This window comes from Hydractinia symbiolongicarpus, chromosome 11 (assembly GCF_029227915.1).
Source record: "Hydractinia symbiolongicarpus strain clone_291-10 chromosome 11, HSymV2.1, whole genome shotgun sequence".
Lineage (NCBI taxonomy): Eukaryota > Metazoa > Cnidaria > Hydrozoa > Anthoathecata > Hydractiniidae > Hydractinia > Hydractinia symbiolongicarpus.
In genome coordinates this window covers 13325338-13349831 of record NC_079885.1, presented here as the reverse complement: position 1 = coordinate 13349831, position 24494 = coordinate 13325338, and the positions used below count along the sequence as shown (strand labels likewise).

Here is a 24494-nt window from a genome sequence, read left to right as displayed (position 1 = left end):
CTTTACTCTAAATGTAACCTTATTTAATACTTTTATAACTTTTAAATAATTTTGTGTGAACTATTTGTCAAAAATTGAGATATATTTCGGGTACAGCCCCCGGGATTATTTTTCAACACGAAGCAAGCCGGCCTGAACCCTGATTGGTGGTCCTTTCCGTCACAAAAAATACTCGAACTGATTGTATGCATTATGCGTCATTACAAGAAGTTGCCCCCGCAACGGAAACGGCATCGATGGCATTTTGGTCAAATTGCTGTACGAAGAAAAAAAGAAAAAGGAGGAAAATCGGCCGTTTCAATAAGAATTCGGATACGATCCGAAATCTTAATTATTGCTTAATGCATATATGCACATTAGGAGTATTGTTGCACCAGTGCACAATGTAGACTAAACCTAAAAACCATATTACAAAGCTTAAAGATATCACTGTATTTCGAATAAAAACATTGATCAAAATTATTTTTAGTTACAGAATTTCGTCTTCATTCGTCTCTAAAATATACTTATCTCCATCTCTGGTTATAATTAACTTGCATGGGTGGGCACTCTTCTCACAGTTTTCTGTGACGATGAAGGTCGGACTGACTTGTGGCATGGTTCCAGATGGTCTTCTGTCTTTCGTACGAGTCTCAGTGTAATGCACCAGCCAAGAATAAGAGTGTCGGCATGAAGGAAAGGGGCCGACTTTAATGTTCTCTATACTTTTTAAACAAATTAATCACAAATAAATGAATGTTATGTAATCAGCATAATAGCCTTTTTCATCGCTCTATAATATTTTGGAAAAAAAAACTTCACGAGTGCGATAAAAAGCACTCGTAAATCCTTTTACGAGTGTGCAGGCTAGTGCGCGTGCGATCACACTTGTCTCAAGGAATGGCCTGAATAGCCAGTATTAAAGGTTATTTATTATCAAAAGCAAAGGTCACTTTGGCGAATTTTCCAAGTGAGGAAAATTGTTTATGGGTGCTGGATAGTCCAAGAAAAAAGATATTGCTAACGTGAAGATAATATTTTTCTGTTGTTTTTGGTTATAAATTTTGTACAGTTATGCATGTTGGTTAAAGCATCATCAAACAGTGGTTGCTTCTCTTCAGTCCATAATATCAAAAGGATTTGATATTTCATTGAAATTTGTTAATTTGTAGAAATTACCATAAAGCAGGTTGATTTGATAGATGTGACTACTGCTGCTGATGGAGAGTATAAGTGGATTGGTCACCACTTTGCCAAATATAATATTCTCTTCCCTTTGCTCTGGATTTGGTGAGAAAACTTTTTAATTACTTTGGTTTGCCACACATTACCCATTTTGACCCTGGAAGAAAATTTGTAAACAAAGTTAGAAGAAAAGTTGTGGACTAGTGGCCTGTTGAATGAAAATTAGTAAATGGAAAAGCAAGATCTCCGTGAGTCCAAAGACTTGTGGAAGGAACCAATGTTTGCATGTAAGAAATACTATCAGTGAAGAAAACAGATACACAAAGTAATGCATGGTTTAATTGGTTGCCAAAAATACAATGTAATTTAATTTCTTAGTTAGTTAATATTTGCCCAACTTAACCTTTATAGTGACTGCTTTAACCAACTTGGGTTGACTTAACTTTGTTTAACTAAGTGCCTACTTAGTTTAAAGTTTGACATTTTTGCCTAAGTTAAACCTAGTGCCTGCCAACTTGGGTCAACCTAACTTGATTGAACTAAGTGGTTACTTGGTTCAAAGTTCGATAATTTTGCTAAGTGTAATGCCTACTTGGTTCAACCAACTTGGGTTGAACTAAGTTGGATTAATTTACTGAAATTAATTTTTTTTTTGGAGTTTCATTAAACACAAAAGCATTTCAATGCACAATTTGAAGTAGTGTTATGTCAGAAGAGGAGTTAGGAAACATGATCCACTAACATGATGATGAAGCAGGAAAAGATGAAAGTGTGATGTATTCATGAAGATTCATGGACAAAAAGTTAACGATTCTGAGGGTGATAAGTGCCAGTATGGTGTGCGATAAGGTGAAGGAACAAGTGACAAGATTATCCAACAAAGTATTACCATTGTAGTTAAAAATCATGTGCCGTTGCATATTGAAATTAAATTAAAGGTGCCACAAAAAACGAATTGTTTATGTTTCACCTATAAAAGTTAACAAGGACGAAGTAACATGTTTAGAAATGAAATACGTATGTAAAACAACACATTTATGAAGATATGAAGTGGAGGTAAAAGGTGTCCAACAAGTTTTGAAAGATCACAAACCTTCTTTTAAGTTATCAGACAACGTTTATGTTGGCAAATTTCTTTAGTTATCTGCAGAAGCCAGCAAACTGTTTCTAAAAAGTAAAAAAAGTGGAATACAGGAAACCATGGAGACAGCACCAAGAAGAATTGGTATAAGAAAAGATGTTTGAAAGAAGAAATTTGGCACAAAGAAAATGGTGAGCAGCTACAGTAAAAAAAAAAGAACAGAAAATCAGAAGATATGAAGTTGGTTATGATGTAGCAGTAAAATTTCCTAAAATAGATCGGAAAAAGATAGATGCCAGGGGTATTCCAGCAGTAGTGGTAAAATTATTAGTTTATTCCATCTTCAAAATGAAATTTCCAATATATTTTTTCAAGGTTGTAGCTTCTAGCTGTCTACTTGATATTAGCTAGCTGCGTTAGCAAAATAGTTTTTGAAGTGCCATGACGAGCTAGTGAACTGTATATTAAGTTTTAGTTCTAAATTAACTAGCAAACTGGTAAATAAAAATGTATTCGCATCATTTTAAAAAAATTAGATTGGTAGGTTTAAAACTAACATAGCTATACCAAAAGATGCGTAATCTACAATATTTTAACTTTTTAGTCACGTCACCACTGCCAGTGCCTTCTTTATGAAAATTTTGTGAAAAAAAAATTAAAAGCTGTAAAAGGTGAATTATGTACATACATTCTTTAAACTGGCATGTGAACAACTAGCATCCCAAACTTTACTCATAACTAAACTCGTTTTAATGTTATTCTGCATTTTTGCATGCTTATTTCAAAAATATGATATGGAAATATGTCTGTTGAAGCCTGAAAATTTGTGGAGTCTAGGGAAACGATCCATTGTTACCGTGATTTAAAGCTGACGGAAGCGATCAAAACATTTTTTCGTTTCTGCGAAGTAGACCTTGCGGAAAAGATGGTTAACAACGGTAACGATTAGCCATAAACCAATAAATATATATATATATATATATATATATATATATATATATATCTATATATATATATATATATATATATATATATATATATATATATATATATATATATATATATATATATATATATATATATATATATATATATATATATATATATATATATATATATATATATATATATATATATATATATATATATATATATATATATATATATATATATATATATATATATATATATATATATATATATATATATATATATATATATATATATATATATATATATATATATATATATATTCACGGAAACGTTGCTAAACGAAACGATCGTTTTTGCCAAATTTCCAGGCCTGCTGTCGATATTTTTTTTTCTCATAGACAAATATAAAAAAATCGTCTTGTATCAAAATAATGACACAAATTAAAAATAATATATGTTGAAATTAATTTCTCTGATAAATCATGATGGATGTAAATTAAAACCAGAAACAGCCCCTATTCTTGTTTGGATATGCATCTACAAACACTATAAAACAAAAACAATATAACCATATTTTTTGAGAACAAGTGCAATAACTAGTTCATCATATAAACCGAACATAAATTATTGTATTTTACATGTTCAGTAGTTTTATGTTATTTGTGTAATGTTTATGAAATGTATGTTTCATTTGAGAAGGATATTTTAGAATAAATTTCCCAACAAATTCTCGTTTTTTAAGAAAAAATAACTTTACTCAACCAACCAGGAAGAAACTATAAGCTTTTTGCTTTTTTAGCCAATTGGATAAAAATGTAAGCTTTTGCACAGAAGAATTTAAGAATGTTAAAAATAATTAAAAGTTGAACTCATTTCTTGGCACAAAATAAAAATATAATAGCCAATACCATTGTCAGAAAAACTCAACCGTATGATAATAATTTTAATTTTATATTATAGACTCAGGAGAAGTATGAGCGAGAATTACTGTTACATGCAAAAGACGTCGAACAACTAACAATTTTGAAACAAGAGGTATGTTGCTATTTCACTTTCACAGTTAAATTAACTCTTTTTCATTGTGACGAAAAATCATGTCATAGTCATTTTCTTTTCACATTAGTCCATGGTTGGGACAGGGATTTCCCTATAACTTTATTCCACACACTACTATGCTATGCAAGCTCAATTCAATTCTAACCTCAACTGTAGCATATTGCTCTGGATAAGTTGTTCTGAGTTCCTTTTATCCCTCTGGCCACCCTAATTCAAAGACCTGTTCTCACTAGTTATTCTATATGAACAAACCATTTTAAATCCGTTTACTGGATAGCATGATCTAGTATTACAACCATTTCCAAGTTTATTACCTGTTTATTGAGAAGATTTTCAATTACAAGGTAACATTCACATCCATCTTATTATATGCATTTCAGAATTGCTCCAATCAACTCTTTGTGATGCTCTCTAGGAAAATCGAACACTTCTCTTTTCGTATCAAAAAAGACGAAATACGGAAATTTAGTATTTTTTTTAAGTATTTTTTTTAGAGAGAAAATACAAAATTCGTATTTTTTAAAAATATAAAATACGAAATTGTTTTTAAAAATGTTAAGTGTATCAAGCGAATAGTTAATAATCTGAATAGAAAAATTACTCCATTTTACAAGTTTGTTTTTATTAGGTTTTTAATTGACACAATGATTTCACAGGACGTTTTTTAATTACTTTAGCATGGAATACAGCATCTTTAAAGCTTCGTAGTGACGTTTTCTTGTCACATTAGATTAAAACACGGGAACTTTAAAGCTTTGCAGGGACGTTTTCTCGTCATTTTAGAGTGAAATACGGCAACTTTCAAGCTGCACAGGGACGTTTTCTCGTCACATTAGATTAATAGTCCCTCAGCAGATGCTCCTCTAAATTATGATGTCATATTTGAGTAATAGCAATTTTGATATTTTCTGTCATCAGTAATTTTAGACCTGTTATAGGATGTGTGTTTAATAGATATTATAAAGGTGTGTTAAAAGGTGAAATATGTGACTAACCTGATAATCGTTGTAGCTCTGACTTGAGTTTAACGCAAGTATCATTAAACACAACAGCAACACAACAGCAACACAACGTTGTACCAATGTATCAGATCTGCACCAAACAGAACTAAAACCCCATCCAACACTATTGTAATTAGTTTTACTATCTAAACACGAACAGTAGGTTAACAATCTTCTCCACTTTTCTTCAATCTTTATGTACACTATTTACACATCACCAACTTGAGATTAATGGAGCCCACCACGCTGAAGGGTTCTCAATAGTCCCTCAGCAGATGCTCCTCTTTTCGTCAGACAATTTGCAATTTGTTTCTTTCTATCAATCCACTTTACATCTGTTATTTCAATCATTTCTTTAAGTGTAGACAAATCTATCCTTAGTCTTTTATCAACAACAGATTTGATCGAATGAACTGCTTCAAATAGTTGTTGACTGTCTGTGTAACATATAATGGAATTTAAAACATTACGACCACATACTTCAGTCAGTAACTTTGATAACCAAAATGCTGCTTATGCAGCTTCAACTTGAATCAGAGTTTCTGCAGCCATTGTACTCTTTACTACTCTTTTGCCACATAATGGGTGATAGATTTCCACAGTCGTCTTTCAGAAATATTATATATCCTATTAAAGCTCCGAATTCCCTGATCTCGTTTTCATTTAGTGGATAATTCTTCTTCCCCTTTCTTTCTTTTTCTGTTTTAATAGGTTCAATTTCCTCAACATACGCATTTTGATTGATTTGAATGGTAATCACTGTGCTGGTTCAAGCTTAATCCAAGATAACGAAATACAGTTGAACATTCAGATCCAACAAGAAACACTCTCCGTAAAAGTTCTATAACATTTTCGATGAAATCCTCATTCCCACCGCAACAAAAATCATCATGTGTGGACATTACTCCTGATAATTGTTGACCATGATGCCAGTAAAATATTGCAGGATCACTCTTGCTCACCGAGACATTAAGATTTATGAGCTCTTCTTTTACACGCAAATACCAACAGCGAGAAGCAAACCATAAATGCATTTCTTAAGCTTCCACAAAGAATTTCCATTATCAGCTTCTTTTGGAGGTTTTAGGTAAACAGTTCTTTCAATTTCCTTTCCTTGTAAAAATGCAGATTTGATATCAATAGAATTGCATCTCCAATTATTGTAAGCAATAAGGATGAGTATCAAACGCAAACTTTTCTTTGAGCAAGTTGGGGAGTCTTCAAAAATGTCATTTTTTGTCTCCTCGAAGCCCCATGCAACTAATCTGGCTTTCATCTTTTTCTTCCCATTCAGTATTTTCTCAGTCACGACCCATCTCACAGACAATGCCTTTTGTCTATGGTTTTCAACATTTTCATAAACCTTGTTCTTTTTCCATTTTTCCAATTCGTCAATTTTAGCATTCAAGACGTCTGAATCTGCAAATTTTACTTGCGAAAGAAGTGCCTCTTCTGTGTTTATTGGCTGCCAACTTTCAATTTCCTCCCAATCAACACATGACAATGAATTACTATCTACATCTCGTATATTCAAATAGGATTTATATTTTCCAGTTGCTTTACCACCTCTTGATATAATTTCCACATCTTTAACTGTATCACAGTCCTTGAACTTACACTTTGCAAATGACTTAGCTTTGGGTTTAACGGAACCATCAAACCACTTTTGGTCTTGTGTGTCACTGTTTGTTACATCTAAGGAAAGTCGAATTATGCTACTGGTTAGATTATTTATATCATTAATTTCATCTGATGCAACTTGTCTCTCCTTTCTAATGGCATCCCTTCTTTCTGGTTCATCACTTTGGAAATTTTGCAAATCAATATCAGAATTTTCAGCACTGTCATCACTATCTCCATCACCTACTATTTCTTCATTCACAGGATTATCGGTGTCGGTTAAAGATATTATTAGTTTACTTCTGGAACTTTCTATGGGAGTAGCATCAATCAGAGAAAAACCTGTGTCTCTTTGGATACGACAAAGGCACATGGACGTACGAACTGCCATGTTTTATTAAAATCTGTTTGCCATCCTGTCCTACGACACTACCTGGGCCTTTCCAAGCATTGCTTGTGTTTCTTTTATAAATAACCTTGTCCTCAATTTCAAATCTATCATCACCTGACGGTCTTGTTTGATGCCTTAATGCTCTTCTAACCTTTTCCCCTGATTCACTTTGTATGAACGCCTTCCGTGCAGCGTTCATAACATTTAGATTTGTTGCAACAATCTCACTGGAAGTCTTTCCTTCTAAAGCTTGTAACTTTGCATTATCGCAGTTCGGAAGATTTTGGTTGAATCCATAAACAAGTTGGTTTGGTCTGTAGCCATTGACATTTTTCAGGGAATTTTTTGCGCTCACTGACCAGGCTACTGCCATGTCCAAATCGACTGTGACTTTATCCTCCATCATCTTGCTAACATTATAACCTAGAATAGCATTATGTCTTTCCACCAAACCGTTGCTCCAAGGGCTTTCTGCAGCTATTGTGCATATTCTGATGTTGGCATTTTCACACATCGATACAAAATCCTCATTTGCACATTCTCCGTCGTTATCGACAAGAAAGTTTTTAGCAGAACCAAATATGGAAATCCATATTTGAAAGATTCGTTTGATTATTTCTTCTTTCCTTTTTGTTTTGATGACGCACGAAGTACTGTAGCGAGTAAAATGGTAACTAAATGCAAAAACCAAACCTTTGGTGAATCTGACCATTCTTTCAGATCTAATGCTACTGTTTCATTGAATCGTCTTGCCATTGGAAAACCTACAATCGGGGTTGGCTTTGGCTTTTTGAATTTCAAACAAATTTGGCATGAATGCTCAAGCTCATCAAGATGATTAAAGATCTCAGCATCATTAATATTTGCATCTATCAGCAACTGTTTTAGTCTTAAACTATTAGGATGACTAAACTGTCGATGAAGTTTGAATGCAGCAGCCTTCTTCTGCAGTGCTGTTTTCTGTTGTAAAACATTACATATCGCAAGTGCTTCTTCTTTAATGTCTCCTTCTTCGAACCTTCCAACTCTTCCTATCGGAATACAGTAATGACCATAGGAACTGAAAGAAACTGGTATCTCTGTGTTGAAGATAATTATTTTATCGTTGGCAAAGTCTATTCTAGTGTTTGCCTTTTTCATAGCTTCCTTGCTTAGCAATAAGGGTAATGGTATCTATACCAAATCTGTGGATAACATCTCGCTTCGTCCAGCAATTATCATAGGTAAGGTGACATTTTTAACAGATGTCACATGTTTACCACTTCCAAACTTGAATATTGTTGCACTTTTTTTTTCAATCACAGACTTTCCATCATTCAATGTGTTCAGATAACATTGCAACCATTCTTCGCCACCAAATGTTTTGGTACACCCAGAGTCAAGTGTCGCCATGCTTAAAGTTTCTCCAACAAGATTTGTCATGCATTCTTCAATAAGGGTTACCTGAACTTCATCTGGTGCTTGTTTTGTTTTGTTTTCCTGTCCCTGACGTGTATCTGAGCATGACTTTGCCCAGTTAAAAACTGATCCACAGATAGCACATCTACTAGGCTCACTATTTCTATCTAATGAGTTCAATCTTCTATTCTCATCTGCAAATCTTCGGGTATATGTTCTTCTGTTGTCTCTAAATCGACTTTGGGTTTTATTTTGTCTGTAGGTAGCTCCATAGTAAATGTCTTCAGTCTTCTCGATTTTGATATCACTACCTTGACCAGTCATAAAATTTGAAGGATCATAAAAAATCTTTTTAGCTGCTCTTTGGCTTTGGTGTATTTTAGTTCTGTCAAAGTCGCTCTAATAAGCTGCTTATGACTTTTCGAAATATTTGAACTGTTAATGAAACGATAAGCTAAAACTCCTTCAGGTAATTCCATATCGTAATTCTTGAGCTTGTTGTATAGTCTTTCAAACTCAATAATATAATCATTCATTGTCATTGATGAAGGTCTACAACATTTTCAATCTTTTCATATGCTTCATAAGCTGAATGGTGCGAGTCCTTAAGATACAAGGAGTCTAACTTCTTCACGAGTTCCTTAATACCATCATCAGAACTTAACACTTCAAGTTCCATCTCTAAAATTGCTTCTCGTGCTTGACCAGTCAAAGTCAAAAAATAGTAGGTGCCTGCTTCTTCTTCTCCAGCGAAGTAAATAATTGCCATTTTTTTCCAGTTCTCTTAACACATATCAGTGTTATCACCAAGTGTCGGTGGGCTTTGTAGTGTGCCATCTTTAACAGGTTAGTACACCCTCTGCTACCAGTGTTAAAAGGTGAAATATGTGACTAACCTGATAATCATTGTAGCTCTGACTTGAGTGTAACGCAACAATCATTAAACACAACAGCAACACAACAGCAACGCAACGTTGTACCAATGTATCAGATCTGCACCAAACAGAACTAAAACCCCATCTAATACTTGTAATTAGTTTTACTGTCTAAACACGAGCAGTAGGTTAACAAGGTGAATTGATTAATATATAATTTTTTTGCCAAAATGATACTCGTTTGCTCATCCCAGGCCTCTTCATTTTTGCTGACGACCACATAACTTGGGATCTGCATGTCGGTCAGACTTGTGAACCAACTTTTTAGGCTCTATAATATAAGTCCAACATCATTTTATGCCTCTGGTTCCCTTTAAGTTAAGCAATTTTATGCGCTTGGTTGATTACATTCCAAAACAATGATAACAACAGAAGACTTGCAACAGACTCTTGATGCACAGCAACCTCCTAAAATGTTTAAAAATAGAAATTTGAAATTCGTAAACAACAACTTAGAAAAAGAAGGTGAAGAGAAAGAGACTCTACAGAACTTAAAAATTCACATATATCTTGTTCTAGAATAACAAAAGAGCGTCCCTTCGAAGATAATAAATGCTTTATTTCGTTCTAAGTTAATGAGAAAACGATCTACGAAGCTTAAAATCACCACATTTTGTACTAAAATAATGTGAAAACGTTCCTTCGAATCTTAAAAATCACTCTTTCGTTCTATGAGAGCCCTATTTTCTTCTAAGAGAATATAAAAAGTCAATATACTTTGTTTTAAAATGAAGAGAAAACATTCTGTTGAAGCTTAAAAATCGTTGTATTTCGTTTTAAAATTACCAAAACATGGACATACGAAACTTAATCAACGCTGCATGTTGTTTTTAGATGGTAAATACACGGCCCTATGAAGCTCAGGCTTCCCATGTCTCGCTATAAACTTAAGAAAATGAGTTTGTAGAAATCTTAAAAGTCACCTTTAACCCACAAAAAGGACTTTTTAACTTATTTCGATGAGGATGAACTCAAGCTAACAATTTGTGGATCGAAACGGATCAAATAACGTGACATCTCAAAAAGGTCCAGGAAATTGAAAAATAGGCCATGCTGATGTCAGCAATAAATTGTCACAGCTTGAGATTTTGAATCTAACCAAATATCCTAAGATCCTAAGTCCCTTGTGAACATTGACAAGTTCAAAGTGTGTGGGTTTTATATGAAAATCAAATCATTGCTTGTGGGTATGGTGTTTGAGATTAAGCATTTATTTCCATACAATTTCGATTCCTGATCATCCTGGATGTACGTTTGCGTAGCTGAATTTGAGAACACCCGTGGGAAGTTTCATTGTTCATTAAGTTACCCCATATGGGTAATATGAAATATTTCTTTATAAAAGAACATCAGAAAAATTTTATCAAGATTACTTTCGCATTATCTAAAATTAGCCTGTGGAAAAATCCACGGGTTCGCCAGGCCTTTTTATAACGCATTGAGTGCGTTTCGCTACTTGCGCAGCTAAGCTATTATTTTGCGTGACAGACAGACGGACAGACGGACAGACGTATACGGGTATTATAATATAGATTACAGTTTTTCAAGATAAACTTTTGCGATTTTGCGATTTATAATTATTTAAATTTCTTGCTGAGAATTTTTTAGGTTTAAAACCAATGCCCTGTAGAGTGTGTAAATTTTTCGTTCTTACCTTATTGTCATATAAGCTATGCAACAACTTTGCAGGAAAATAAAACATGTGAAGAGTAAAAGTTTTTTATCAAAATATTATAAATTAATTTCAAACCGATTAGTCCCAGCAGCCAATTTGGTGTCAGCAGTATGAAAAACTATGCTTTGCAAGTAAAAGTCCTATTACTTCAATAAAAGTTAAAATAATGACTTGACACTTAGTGTTATATGTTTTTAGACCATTTTAATACTATCATAGTTTCTGAGTTCCTGAATTTAGCCATTTTCAGAGACACCGATAAACTGTTTCTGACACCATACCAATTTTGACAAGCTACATGTACAGAAAACATTAAAAGTGATTCTGAGGATTAAAATAATTCAGACAGATAAAATGTGTCCTAGTTTTACGACCAAATACCTTATCCAGCTCAGAGAAAGTGCTTCTAAGGCACAGTGCTAAATATTTAATCTAAATTTTATGTCTTATAAATACAAAGGTGTTAGAAAAAAAATCTTTTATGTAGCTAACTACTTAAAAAAAATGGATATAATTACTTTCACTTTATCACTTAATTATTTGATGACAAATGTGCCCCTGGAGTGTTCGGATGGTACTAGGTAGCTTAAAATCAGAAAATGAATGTTATCCAGATGTGACCATCCCTCATCATCAGACATCAGAAAGGGTCATCATCAGACATCAGAAAGGTGTTTCTGTTCTTTAATTTTCATTGTAGGGTGCCTCAAATTCCTGTAAATCCAATGAAAAAAATTGTTTGAAACCTTCTCTTCTTTCCCTTGCACTACTGATGGAATTTCTTTGCATTGTCTTCAATTTCAAGCCATGATTCCTTAGCTTCCAACCCCGAAGTTCAGTAGTGTCTCATTCACAAGTTTCAGCGCTAGCCAACATGAAGAACAACGTCGAAGAACCTGCCTTATTATTTTCAGATTTTTGCTGCTGATATCAGCATATTTTAGCCCTTGAGTGCCACCCTCCGTATATATAGGAAAATATTGTCTTTAATATAAGGGGTTTTGGAGAACATGTCCTTAAATAATTCACTATACTTTGAAATATTATGTTTGAAATACAATGCTATAAATGAGACATGTGTGGATAAAGACAATTTAAACTCCACTTAAACTCAAACTTCAGATATTCAACTGAATTAAAATCTTGTGTGTGTTTTTGTTTAGTTGCATACAAGTAATAGTCGGTATGGTGGAATGGAGGAACAGTTTACTGAGATGAAACGAACTTTGAAGAATAACGAGGAATTGATGACTCAGATGAAGGGCCATCATAATAAGGAGTTGCGTAAAGGTGAATCCACGAGAAAAGACTTAATTGATCAAAATGCTATTCTGCATGGCCAAGTTGAGAAGGTTTGTGTTTATTAACAGCTACCACTCTGTTATATCTATAACGTAATAACTTAAAACAAGTTCAATTTTTCAAGGGTAGTGATGTTAGCCATAATAGATGTTATTCTGCACTTCTGTTTTTTTAATGTAAATAGATTCTTTACATACTAAGTGCATATGCAAATATGTCTTGTAGTAACAACTTATTAATTTCTATTGATGTCTTCAACATTAGACAAAGGAAGTTGTCTGGAAAGCAAAACTTATTTAAGTCCTATATTACCTTTTAAATCATGGTGATTTTTGTTAATTTGCATGTTGTAAGTAATAAGTAAATAAATTCGTTCTTTGCTGTTTGTAAAACTCTTTTTTTGTGTGTGTTTCAGCTCAGTGCTCAATTAGCATCAGCAAAATCGCAAGAAAGAGGCAATGAAGGCCAAGAAACTTCATCAGACAAATCAGTTGAAGAAGTCTATGAACTACTTCGGTAAAGCTAGTAGACTTCTTATTATAAAATCAACCCACTTCAAATCCTTAAGTCAGCTTTAAGCTTCTTTTTGTTTACAGTTGTATCTAGTTCAAATCTGCAGCATTAGTAGTTATGTTGTCTATTTTAGGCAAAATTGACTTTTATTCTTTAATGCTTTTAATTTTAATTTGTAGTTGTAAAAACAACTAAAAAATAAAGGGATGTGTGATTAAAAGAATTTCTGTGTTTACTCATATAAATATCTGTAGGAAAAATTGTAATAAAAAACATGTTGCTTTTAAAATCCTAAGAATTGAGTGCAATGTTCCCTCTGGCTGATTAAATGTGAATATTTTAAATTCATTATACAGGTTTGTTCGTCGTGAAAAAGAAATTGCTGAGACTAAGGCTGAGGCCAGTGAAACAGAGAGCATGCGTTATCGGCAACGTGCGGAGCATCTTCAGCGGGATCTTGATGAAAATAAGGCAGCCTTGGAATTGGAGCTTGAAAGAACAAAAGGAAGAATGCTAACAGAGGAGGAACATAATGATATTATGGAAAAAGTAAAAAAAGGGAAGGAGTATGAAGTTCTCAACAAAGATTTAGAACAACAGAAAGCAGAACAAGTCACAAAAGCCAAAACATTGTTGGAAAAGGTTACTAGCATGACAGCAGATATGAAATCTCTCCAAGAAAGCAAAAAGGCATTAGAAAGTGAAAAAAGTTCATGGTTGGCTGAGAAAACTGCTTTAAAAGCAGAGGTATTAGAGTATTAATATTAGGCTGTAGATAGTCGTAGGAAAAATGTGTAGCTGCCTGTGTTTTATTATTTGTTTTTTGATTAGAAAATTTTTTTTCTGAACTTTGTACATTATTTTGATCAGCAATTCAAGGTCTTCTCATTAGAAGCAACAAACAATTTTTTAAAAAACATATTTGGTATAGGCATTTTAGCTGACTTTACCAAAATATTTAATATCAATTGTCTGTTCTTTTTTTCTTCTACCTCAGTGTATGTTTTGTCTGTGTGTCTTTTTCAGATTGATCGGTGGACCAACCGCACAAATCAGTTAATGGCGCAAAACACCAAATCCGAAGCAGAGGAACTAAAAAAGCTTCAGATTGTAAAGAATCAAAATGAAAAAACAATAATTGCATTGCAAGATGACATGAAGAGAACAAAACAACAGCTAGATGTATTGAAACGCGAATCGTTAAAACTAAGAAGTGAAAAAACAGAAAGCCAGGTTTTTTTTATATGTTGTTTATTGAATTTTAAAAAAAAATAATTTTAAAATTTAAAGCTTTAAAATTAAACATAAATCCCTAAACCAGGTTTCCCATGTTAGAGAGTTAAAAAGGGAAATAATTTGTTAATTTATTTCTGTTTCAGAATATGACAGTTTGTAATGAAATAATAAATAATAATTGCACATAGCATCAGTTTTCTCGTATACGTTTATGGACGAAAATAACTGTAACCTACTCATAACAACACTGTTACCACTGTGATTGTTGTGCAAACAAAACGAACCATATAACAACAAATTACAACAAAAAACTAGATTGGTTGAGAAATACTATCATAAAAGCCCTATTGCAAACACATAAAGTTAATTTCACTGCTGGATTTATTTCCCTGCAATGTTACTCAAAAGTTAATTTTATGTTGATTTTTTTTAAACCAAAGACTGAATAATTTAATTTTCTCATTGATGACAACCCTCAATCGTGAACATAGATTCTTAAAATTAAGTTAGTGATTAAGAATAAAATAGTGAATTTTGTGACCAACTAAAGGGATTCGTTACAACTACTGCAAGTGAATTCCAAGCTTCCGTAAAAGTGTTGCTAGTTTATTCCACACAAAGAGTAAAGGTATTTTGTATTTTTGCAGAACAAGATTGCATCTTTGCAGACTGAGTTAAATGCTGCAAAGTCTCCTAAACCTACTACAACAACTAATGGGGCTGAACCTACAGAACTTACAACATTAAAAAAGGAGCTTGAAGATATTAAGAAAAATATGCAGAAGAAAACATCAGAATCCCAACAGGTGCTTATTTATCATTATGTCATACAAAATTATTCAAATTTTCATTATTTTCGTTTTTATACTTCTGCAAGTTTGATTTTGCCCAATGTTTTTAGCATAGCAGTGTTGTCTACTCCTAGTCTGTTACAAATGGCTTTTGGCAATTCTGTTAATATTGAAATAGTGACATAATTTTTGCTAAATTGTTGTGCTGTATTTTCAGTAAAAAATTTCTATACGCAAGAAGGCTTTATTGAAAGCAATAACGTGTTGCAAAGTAATTGATACATGCTGTTATAAACTGCTTTAAAATATTTTTTATTTTGTGCTTAACTTTAACTATTGTGTTTTAAAGAAACATCTTTTAGAGCGTTGCTAACATCTCGTGACACATCCCTGGGATATGTTTACAAATGATAATTAGTAACTATACAGCATTTGGGAATTACTTATGCTTGTACACGATACAATATAATGTAGTTCTTGCTAGTAACAGCTATGTACGTCAGGAGTTTTTATATATTTTGTTGATTTGTAAGATGATGGATGACGTTCACTGGTTCTTACCGCAAAGAAATATACTTTCAAAACATAAAAAAAAGTTTGTTTTGTTTTAACAAAGTCACTTCCAGCATTTTTTTAAGAATCAACGCCTTTTATTGTGTATAATCATTTGAATTTTTAAATATTTTATATTGCACAAATTCTATCAATTTAACTAAACTAACTACAAAGTATATTTATCTCAAAACTTAATAAAGTTAATCTCAGACAATTGCAAGAGATGTACTATAGTTTTTCCTTATGCATTCCCTCGCTTTGTTTATTCAAGATGCGTACTAAACAGAAAGCTGGTATAGTATGATGCAATGTTTACATTCCTTATGCTTTGTTATAGTTACGGAAAGTGGCCAAAAAATACAAAACACAATCTGACAAGTTGCAAAAGCTTCTTACGGAACACCAAATTAATTTTACTACTATATTTACCGCTACAACTTCAGCAATCGATCCTAGTGCGCAATCAACGACACCAGCAGGTATGGAGACAGATGAGAAGAAGAAATTAGAAAGCTCTTTAGCTGAAAATATTAAGATGATTGAAGACTTGACAAAACAATTGGCTGATCTGCAAGCAAAATATGATGCCGACCTCAAGTCATACACAGAGAAAGAATCAAGATTTAAACAAGAAACATTATCTCGCAGTACAGAAGCAGAGAAAAAATTGCTTGGAGTTAATAAAGAAATAGAAGATTTAAGATCTGAGCTTAGTATGGAAAAGGTAAATATTTTATATTGCACAAATTCTATCAAATTAACTGAAAACACCTGCTGTCTTGAAATATGTTTTTATACCCAAAAATAAAGAGAAAGTGATACTTAAGATCGAGTAATACGTAAGATTTAAGATCTGAGCTTAGTATTGAAAAGGTAAGTATTTTATATTGCACAAATTCTATCAAATTAACTGAAAACACCTGCTGTCTTGAAATATGTTTTTATACCCAAAAATAAAGGGAAAGTAATACTTAAGATCGAATAATACGTAAGATTTAAGATCTGAGCTTAGTATTGAAAAGGTGAATATTTTATATTGCACAAATTCTATCAAATTAACTGAAAACACCTGCTGTCTTGAAATATATGTTTTTATACCCAAAAATAAAGAGAAAGTAATACTTAAGATCGAGTAATACAAAAGATTTAAAATCTGAGCTTAGTATTGAAAAGGTACTCTCAACTGGGCACTTTTAGCAGCTTTATGTTTCGCTTCTATTTCTCACATATCATTTTGCTTTATTGACAGGAAAACAAAGAGGAAAAAAACAAGCTGCTAAAAACAGCAAAATATAAAATAACATCCCTAACAAGTGAGTCATTTTATATTCCATTTATATTGTTTTATTTTTATTAGACTTTGTTTAGTTGCATGCATTCAGTGTCATGGCATGTTTAAAAAGCTGTACACTTTGATAAGCCTTGTTTATTTTTAGACGTTTGCTTGTTGTTGTTTAATTAGCACTTTCCTTGAGTGAAAAATTATTAATATTAATTAGGGAACTAAAAACCAAAAACATGTTTTTTACCTGAAAAACATCAAGATCTTTGCTAGCAAGATGTTTTTTTCAACAGGCCACATTAAAACAAAAAGACTTGTTCTAGTAACAAATATAGCAAGCAGTGTCCGAGAAAAATTGTTTAGTTGTAAACCTACCCTTATAGATTTCGTTAAGTGCAAGCAAATATTTACCATGTTTTTTCTTACTGCATTTCCACCCATTATTATCTAGGGGCCAACTTGAAAGTATCTATACAATGGACACTTCGGAAAAAAACCCAAATGTTAATATTGAATTATTTTTTTCCAAAATAAAACAGGTTTGCCAACAATAAAATTTCCTTAGCATGTTTGTTTTGATTTAAAACAATGTGATTGTTTTAAAATATTTCAAAAGTGATTTTAAAAGTGATTGGTTTAAAAAACAAGGTAAAAAGAATTTATCAATCACTAATTTAATTAGCAGTGGTGCATATTCTTTTGTCTGCTGATTTTAAATTCAAGTTAAAAATAACAATCCAAGTATTTTACATTGGTTCTAAAATCTTTTTAAAAAAATTATTTTGACTTTATTATTTTGATAAACTGGTGGCATACCAATATTATATAAATAATTAACTCGTGAAAAAGTCCACTTAGACAGAAAAACAATAGAAAAGACAGTTAATATTTTCATAGAGTGAGCAATGAAATATTAAATATTTGTCCTAAAATTACTCAGCCATTGAATTCATTGTGTAGAGCTTGCAATGCTGATTAAAGTAATGTATGAGATCATGTGTTTTTGACAATCAGTTAAGAAGATATCGAGGTGTGAAAGTTTTGATGACATCACCAACCCATCAGTTCCAAATGGGTGGGTAGACCCAGTTTTAGGAAATTGGTCCCATTTTGGTTCCAGGTGTTCCCTAGTGACCCATGCAGAAGTTCAGCTCCTCCCCCCCCCCCCCCCCCAACCAGCATTAAGGAGCCCCTAAAAGGCCCAGCAGGAATAGGGTTTAATGAATGTTTCTTTTACCTGTCACCAGGAATTAAAGAGGCAAAAGCACGAGAAGCAGACACTTACAAGAAACAAGTTGATGAACTTAAAAAACAAAAGGAAACATTGACAGAACAAACAACCTTGCTTAATTCACTAAAAGAAGAATTTGAACTAAAAATCGATGCTCTTGAGAGTCAAGTCGAAGAGTTGGTGAACGAAAAGGAAATTTTAACTGAAAGAGTGAAAGAGTTGCAAAATCGTATTGATGTACAGGAAAAGAAGTAAGACAGATGTTTTTACTAAAACCTTTGTTAAAATAATATATATATTGTGCTGGTTTTGAATACGTTCCATAACCGTGTTGTTCCTAGAACTGACATTTGTGATGCTCTCTAGAAACATTGACCACTTCTATTTTGAAAGCATATTTTTAAAACAATACAAATTTCGTATTTTTAAAAAGCACAAAATACGAATTTCGTGTTTTTTTAAAATTGCACATATTTTTAAAAATACAGAATTCGTATTTCTATAAATAACAAAGAGTAATTTTGAATAATTTCAATATGTTTTGTTTAAAGTACAGTGTTATTTTTTAGCTTGGCATATCCCGTTTTCTTGATTTTGAAACACAATACATTGATGTTTACGGTTTACACGAGTGTGTTGCAGTTTTTTAGAAAGAAATGATAACTTCTGTCTTCAGCTATTTTACAAATAAGGCTACCTATTTTGATAACTTGATAACAAAATAGGGCGGGTCATTTTTCATCATCTAAGAACACAATGCATCGACGTGCAACTTTAGTATCCCTGTGTCTTTGTTTTTTTTAATGTGTTTTTTTTTTAATGAAATATGTTGATTTTTGGGATTTAAAGGGACATTTTTCATTAATTTAGAACAAAATATGGCAATTTGTAAGCTTCGCAGGGTCATTTTCTTGTCATTTTAGAATGAAATACGGAGATTTTTAAACTTTGCAGGGTCATTTTCTCGTCATATTAAAACAAAATGCAATGATTTTAAGTTTTGCAGAGTTGTTTTCTCATCATTTTAAAGCAATATGTAAATCAAAATGCAGCGATGTTTTAGCTTCCTAAAGTCTTATGTTTGTGACTGTAAAATAGATTACGACATAAAGCTTTGTGTGAAACCATTTTCGTAGAAACCAATTCTTACAAAAAAATCGTTCTCTTCATATTTATCTGTTTTATTTAACAGTTTTGTCTTTTTATATTGCAGCAAGGAAATAGAAATAAAAGTTTATGATTTTCAAATGTTTACGAAATTTGAATTTCTATTATTGAAAACACGAAATACAAAATTTTTATTTCTAAAAATAGGAATACAAATTTCATATTTTGAAAAATACATGTATTTCTTATTTTAAAAATACGAATAACGAAGTGGTCGATTTTCCTATATTTTTTTCAGGCCTCCTAATTTTTTCCAATGACCCCATAACTCGGATTCCACAATTTGGTTTGCAATAAAATTTTCTGGGTAAGCTTGTATAGGCCTTGTTTACTCACAAAATTTGATTGCAAACCGACGTGCAGATCCCAAGTTATAGGGTCATCAGCAAAAATTTAAGAGGTCTGGGACAAGCAAGCAAGTGTCGTTTGGCAAGAAAAATATGGTAATCAATTCTCCTTTATAGTACTTTTGCATTAATAAAGTTTAAATGCACATCCCTTAACAGGTCTAAAATTACTGATGACAGAAAATGTCAAAAATGTCAAGAACAAGCGTACAAGCGAAAAAAAAAATTGTTACGCTGGACCTATAACATAAAAAAAAATCAAACTACAGAATTTTTCTTGATTTAAAACTTTTGTAACTGTCTACTTATTGCTTGAAATATTATAAATATACTAAACGTTTACACATTTTGTCTTTATTTGATTTAAGCGTAAAATTCTAATAAGCACCCCTTTTACATAAAACATGTCATGGGCGTTAATTAGAAAGTGGGCGTTAAATAGAGAGAATACAGTAATTCTTCACCGTGACTTTCACGTTGTTTGTCTATTTTTCAGAATTATTTTTTTTGCCAATAAAGTATTTTTTATGAAACAAACAATTTTGAAATGCAATTGGAGATGATTCATATACTATTTTACTTTTTGAAGGGAAAATTCAAAATTCAAAAATGTTGCTACTCAACAAAAAACTTCGAGAGTCCAATCCCTTTCACAAAATCCATCAAAATCAGCTGAAGTACCATCATCTATAGAATCATCTGGTAAAGTACTTTTCTGTTTTTTCTTGCAGTGTGTGTTTGTTTGTGTCATGATACATGGTGTATCTTAAAGATCTTGGGTGTAGTACATTATTTTTAAAAAATACATTACAGAATGACCTAATGAATTTAATCAATTTAGTATTGTTAAATGTTATTGTGATATTTTCTTACATAGCTCCACTTACCGCCACTGTACGGCCTACAGCCACACCAAACCAACCTGTGTCAAAATTTCACCCACAAACCATCACACCTACAGCGAGCATCCGCCCACTTGCTCATGCTGCTCCAACAGCCATGATCAGTCCTACACCAGTCACTCAAAGTGTGCAAGCACCCACACCTGTTCCATCAGTGTCTGCTCTACCGATTACTGCTCTACCTATTACTGCTCCTGTCTCCCCCCAAGTGGCAGAGATACAGGGCCGCGCTGCATCATCAAGCAGCCGTCTTGCAGCTGACCGTTCTTTCAAGGCACCTGTGGCCCGAGTTACTGTACAGGTACAAGAAAGAGATGTGGATGTAACAGATATCGTGCCAAACATTGATGAAGAACCAGCTTTGTAAGTAGACCTTGTTGTTACTTTAAGTGTATAATAAGAACATCTCTGTTTAAATTCAATAGGGTCTATCCATTTGGTACAGACAAATAAAAGGTCCGATGGATTCTATTGTTTCTTGTTTTTCTTGTCATGTAGTATTTTTATCTGAAACAAGTTATGGAGGACTTTTAGCTCGTGCTGTATGGGCAGAGTGAGGTTTTGGTTTCCAGATTTACCTACTGTTTGATTTCTTTAACGGCACATTTGGCCACTAATTATATATTTATGCATTTAAACATATCTGAAAACTTGTGTATTGTACCACAGGTAATCCTTTTGAAACAGGTAACGTTTTTCACATATTAGAACACATTTGATACAACTTCTTTAGAGCCCTAATTTGCAAGCTGCGAAGAAGTAAGGCTAGCTATACTTTTATGTATGTTTAGATTTTTGGCTTAAAAGCCAATACTTACTATTATATTAAGAACTATCAGATTAACGTTTTTATTAATTACCTTAATTAGTTGCTAGCTAAATTTAATGTACATTATTCTTTATAGCTAACTAACTGAACTGGCAAGTTTGATACAGCTTTAGCTCTAATTCACTAACTAAATACGAATAAAGTACGCAGAACAAGTGTCCACATATTTCTGGAATAATACTTATGAATCATCTTTTTGTGTGTGCATAGCTAGCTTTAAGAGTGATGCTAGCTACCTGTATCTGACCCCTTAAATTCACTCGATCGAATTTTCCCCAGCCTGATACATTAACGAAAGCAGTAATTATGTATTTATGTATAGCTTGATGACTTGCCAATATTTACAAAATTAGCAATTATTATACATGTGTGCATATTCAGGTATAATCCTGGCCCATATAGAGAAAAATGTATATTTATAAAATTCATAAAATTTTTGCACGAAAAAAAGTCCAAAAGGCTGGCATTTTTTTCAATTACTGTGCCCGTTGTTAATATTTTTTACCTGCCTGAATGCATTCACATTTTATTGTTCCATTGTTACACAGAAAGCTATTAGAAAACTTTTCCTCATCTGAAACTTTGTTACTTTCTCAGAAAAGTATTTCATGTTTGAATTTGGCAGTTTTCTAACTACGAGTTTATGTTTTAAGGGGACCTGGGTAAATCGGTTTAATATCTGTTAGGGACGAACAATAACAACTTTATTCCGCCTTCGCACACTTTCACCTAAAGGGGTACAAGTGGTTCTGCGAATATTAGTTTCCTGTGACTTAATCTTTATTGGACAGTAAGTTGCTACACAAAGTGTGCTTTACATGTTAGTTCTAACCCCCTCACAATGGATATTTTGGAACAAGTCAAAGATTTTTTTCTAGGCAAACAATCACATAGGTGATAATTGAAGGCGTCACATTTTTTGTTTGCATAACAGCATGAGTAAAGAAATAATTCTATGTTTTTTGATGAATAACTTTTGTCATGCTTCACAATTTTTTCTGTGAAGGGGAGGAGGGGTCTAACCTTTGTTGAAAGATTTGCAAAAAATTTTTGTTGCTGGCCCCCTAAACAGCAAAGTTTTTGTTACTGTAACTTCTAGATGCTGGTTCTCTCAAATTATTAATCAAAAAAATTCCTGATAGCAAAAATTTTCCTGATCAAAAGTAACTGCCAGTTTGTTCTGATATATCAGACTGTTGGACAAACATTATCAGACTGTTGGACAAACATTCTTTCAGGAAAAATTTAGTAATAAACTGTTTAACTAGAAAAGGTCTAATTAGGCAGCTGCAGTTTAATTGAGCACGTTTATTTCCATTTCTTCTGCACAGTTTGTAACGAAAAACACTATTTTTGTTCAAAGACAAATAATTCTGATATATATCACACTTAGATCTTAGTGTAGGTTACACAAACCAGCAAAACACGGTTTCTTTATTTTGTGGTGTCATTCGTGAAAATTGAGCCAGTGGCACTAATTTTTTTTAAATTTTACGTACAGGTAACTGATATGGGCTCCATAAGCAGAGATTGTACACATAAAATTTTGTACTTGTACAAAAATACCATGTTGTTGACATTGTTTGATGTTGTTGTTAGGAGGCGTTTACGTGGAGATTTCAATTCGCCCCAAGTGTAAAATCCACACTTCTGTGTTTAAAGAAATCACCTATTGTGTTTACAGGAACAATTTCATGTAAATAACATATAAACAGGGTGCAGTGAAATATGACGTTACTATGTTTGTTTAAATCCTCAATGAGCATGAACATATAGCATATAAACTTGAAAATAAACTCTTTTTTTTTGTGAATCTTTTTGTTGTTGTTTCGAAATTCAAATTGATAATTTTTTTAATTTTTTTTTTTTTTTTTTTTTTTTTGCAACTATGCAACAGATATTGTTTGTGCTGAATAAACATTGAAATAATCACTTGAAACTTAGCATGTTATGTTTTTACACCAGTTTCATGAAATGAAACCACAAATATTATTTCACTATTATCATATTTCCTGAGTTCCTGAATTTTGCCAGTTTCGGAGATGTAGATAAACGGTTTTTGGCAGCATTTTAATTTTCGCAAAGATACATGTGCAGAAAACATTAAAAGCAATTCTCATGATTAAAATAAATCAGATAGATTTCGCCCCAGAGAAGTTTGAAATGTACTTCTTAAGCAATGCCAAATATCTAATTTAAATTTTATGCCGTGTAAATAAGTTGTGAGAAAGTTTTTTTCTGTTCCACCCTCATCTGCAACATGATTTACCTACACTAACTGGTCAACCTGGTGCCATTTAACGTTTAAACATCCACCGTAACTTATTCTACATGTTAAAAAATGCACAACAACGCTATTTGCTTTGATAGGGTTGTAATAGGTTTCATTAGAAATGTGGAAAGCGTAAGGTTTTGAAAAATATATTAATCTTTAATGCTGTATCGCTGTAAGTGCTCCACAGCATTTATGACATAATATATACCTGTACTAAGTATTTAACCCGGAAACTTTAGCTACAACAACAATACCCTGTAAAAGAAACCTAAAAATCTGCAGAAATTCACTTATGAAAAACCTTTACTGCGATAACATATTTGACCAGCATACAATACCCTGCATACCTAGCTAGCTATATACTCAAGTTTTGACTGTTAGCTGTTATGGAAAGTATAGCTGGCTACTTTATTATTAAAATTATAGAATCCTCTGAAAATTATGCTAGCTACTTAACATAGTGTATATAGCTACTTGTACTTTGAACCATTATTTAAAATCAATTGAGACTGTAGCTATGGCATGGTACAAGGTGGCTCAAAATATTAAATAAATATGTCAAGATATGACCAACCCCCATTATCAAATGTCATAAAGGGGTCTCTGTTCTATAGTCCTCATTGTGTTTTGGCTCATAAACCTGATTTTCATATTTTTGCTACTGATATCAGCATATTTTTGCCCTCGAGTGCCACTACCTGTATATATAGGAAAAAATTGGCTGTTAACTAATGGGTAATACTAATTTGTACTGGACATAGAAAACTTCACATATGCTTTAATTATGTGGTAAGATGAACTCAAAATCTG

The 24494-nt window shown here is 32.6% G+C and overlaps 1 protein-coding gene across 4 annotated transcripts in view; it reads left to right on the top strand.

Moving 5' to 3' along the window:
- The window catches only part of LOC130613860 (nucleoprotein TPR-like), a 113160-nt gene that overhangs the window by 67249 nt on the left and 21417 nt on the right, over positions 1-24494 (top strand). For all 4 annotated transcript variants that reach the window (XR_008975754.1, XM_057435217.1, XM_057435216.1 and 1 more), the window contains exons 24-34: positions 4139-4213; positions 12418-12606; positions 12972-13072; positions 13426-13816; positions 14096-14302; positions 14953-15111; positions 15989-16375; positions 16901-16964; positions 18181-18415; positions 20268-20380; positions 20556-20943. Coding sequence is in view for 3 of the 4 variants with exons in the window: in XM_057435217.1 (XP_057291200.1) it covers positions 4139-4213; positions 12418-12606; positions 12972-13072; positions 13426-13816; positions 14096-14302; positions 14953-15111; positions 15989-16375; positions 16901-16964; positions 18181-18415; positions 20268-20380; positions 20556-20943 (2309 nt within the window). In the remaining variant the exon portion in view is untranslated. The remainder of the gene's footprint in view (positions 1-4138; positions 4214-12417; positions 12607-12971; positions 13073-13425; positions 13817-14095; positions 14303-14952; positions 15112-15988; positions 16376-16900; positions 16965-18180; positions 18416-20267; positions 20381-20555; positions 20944-24494) is intronic.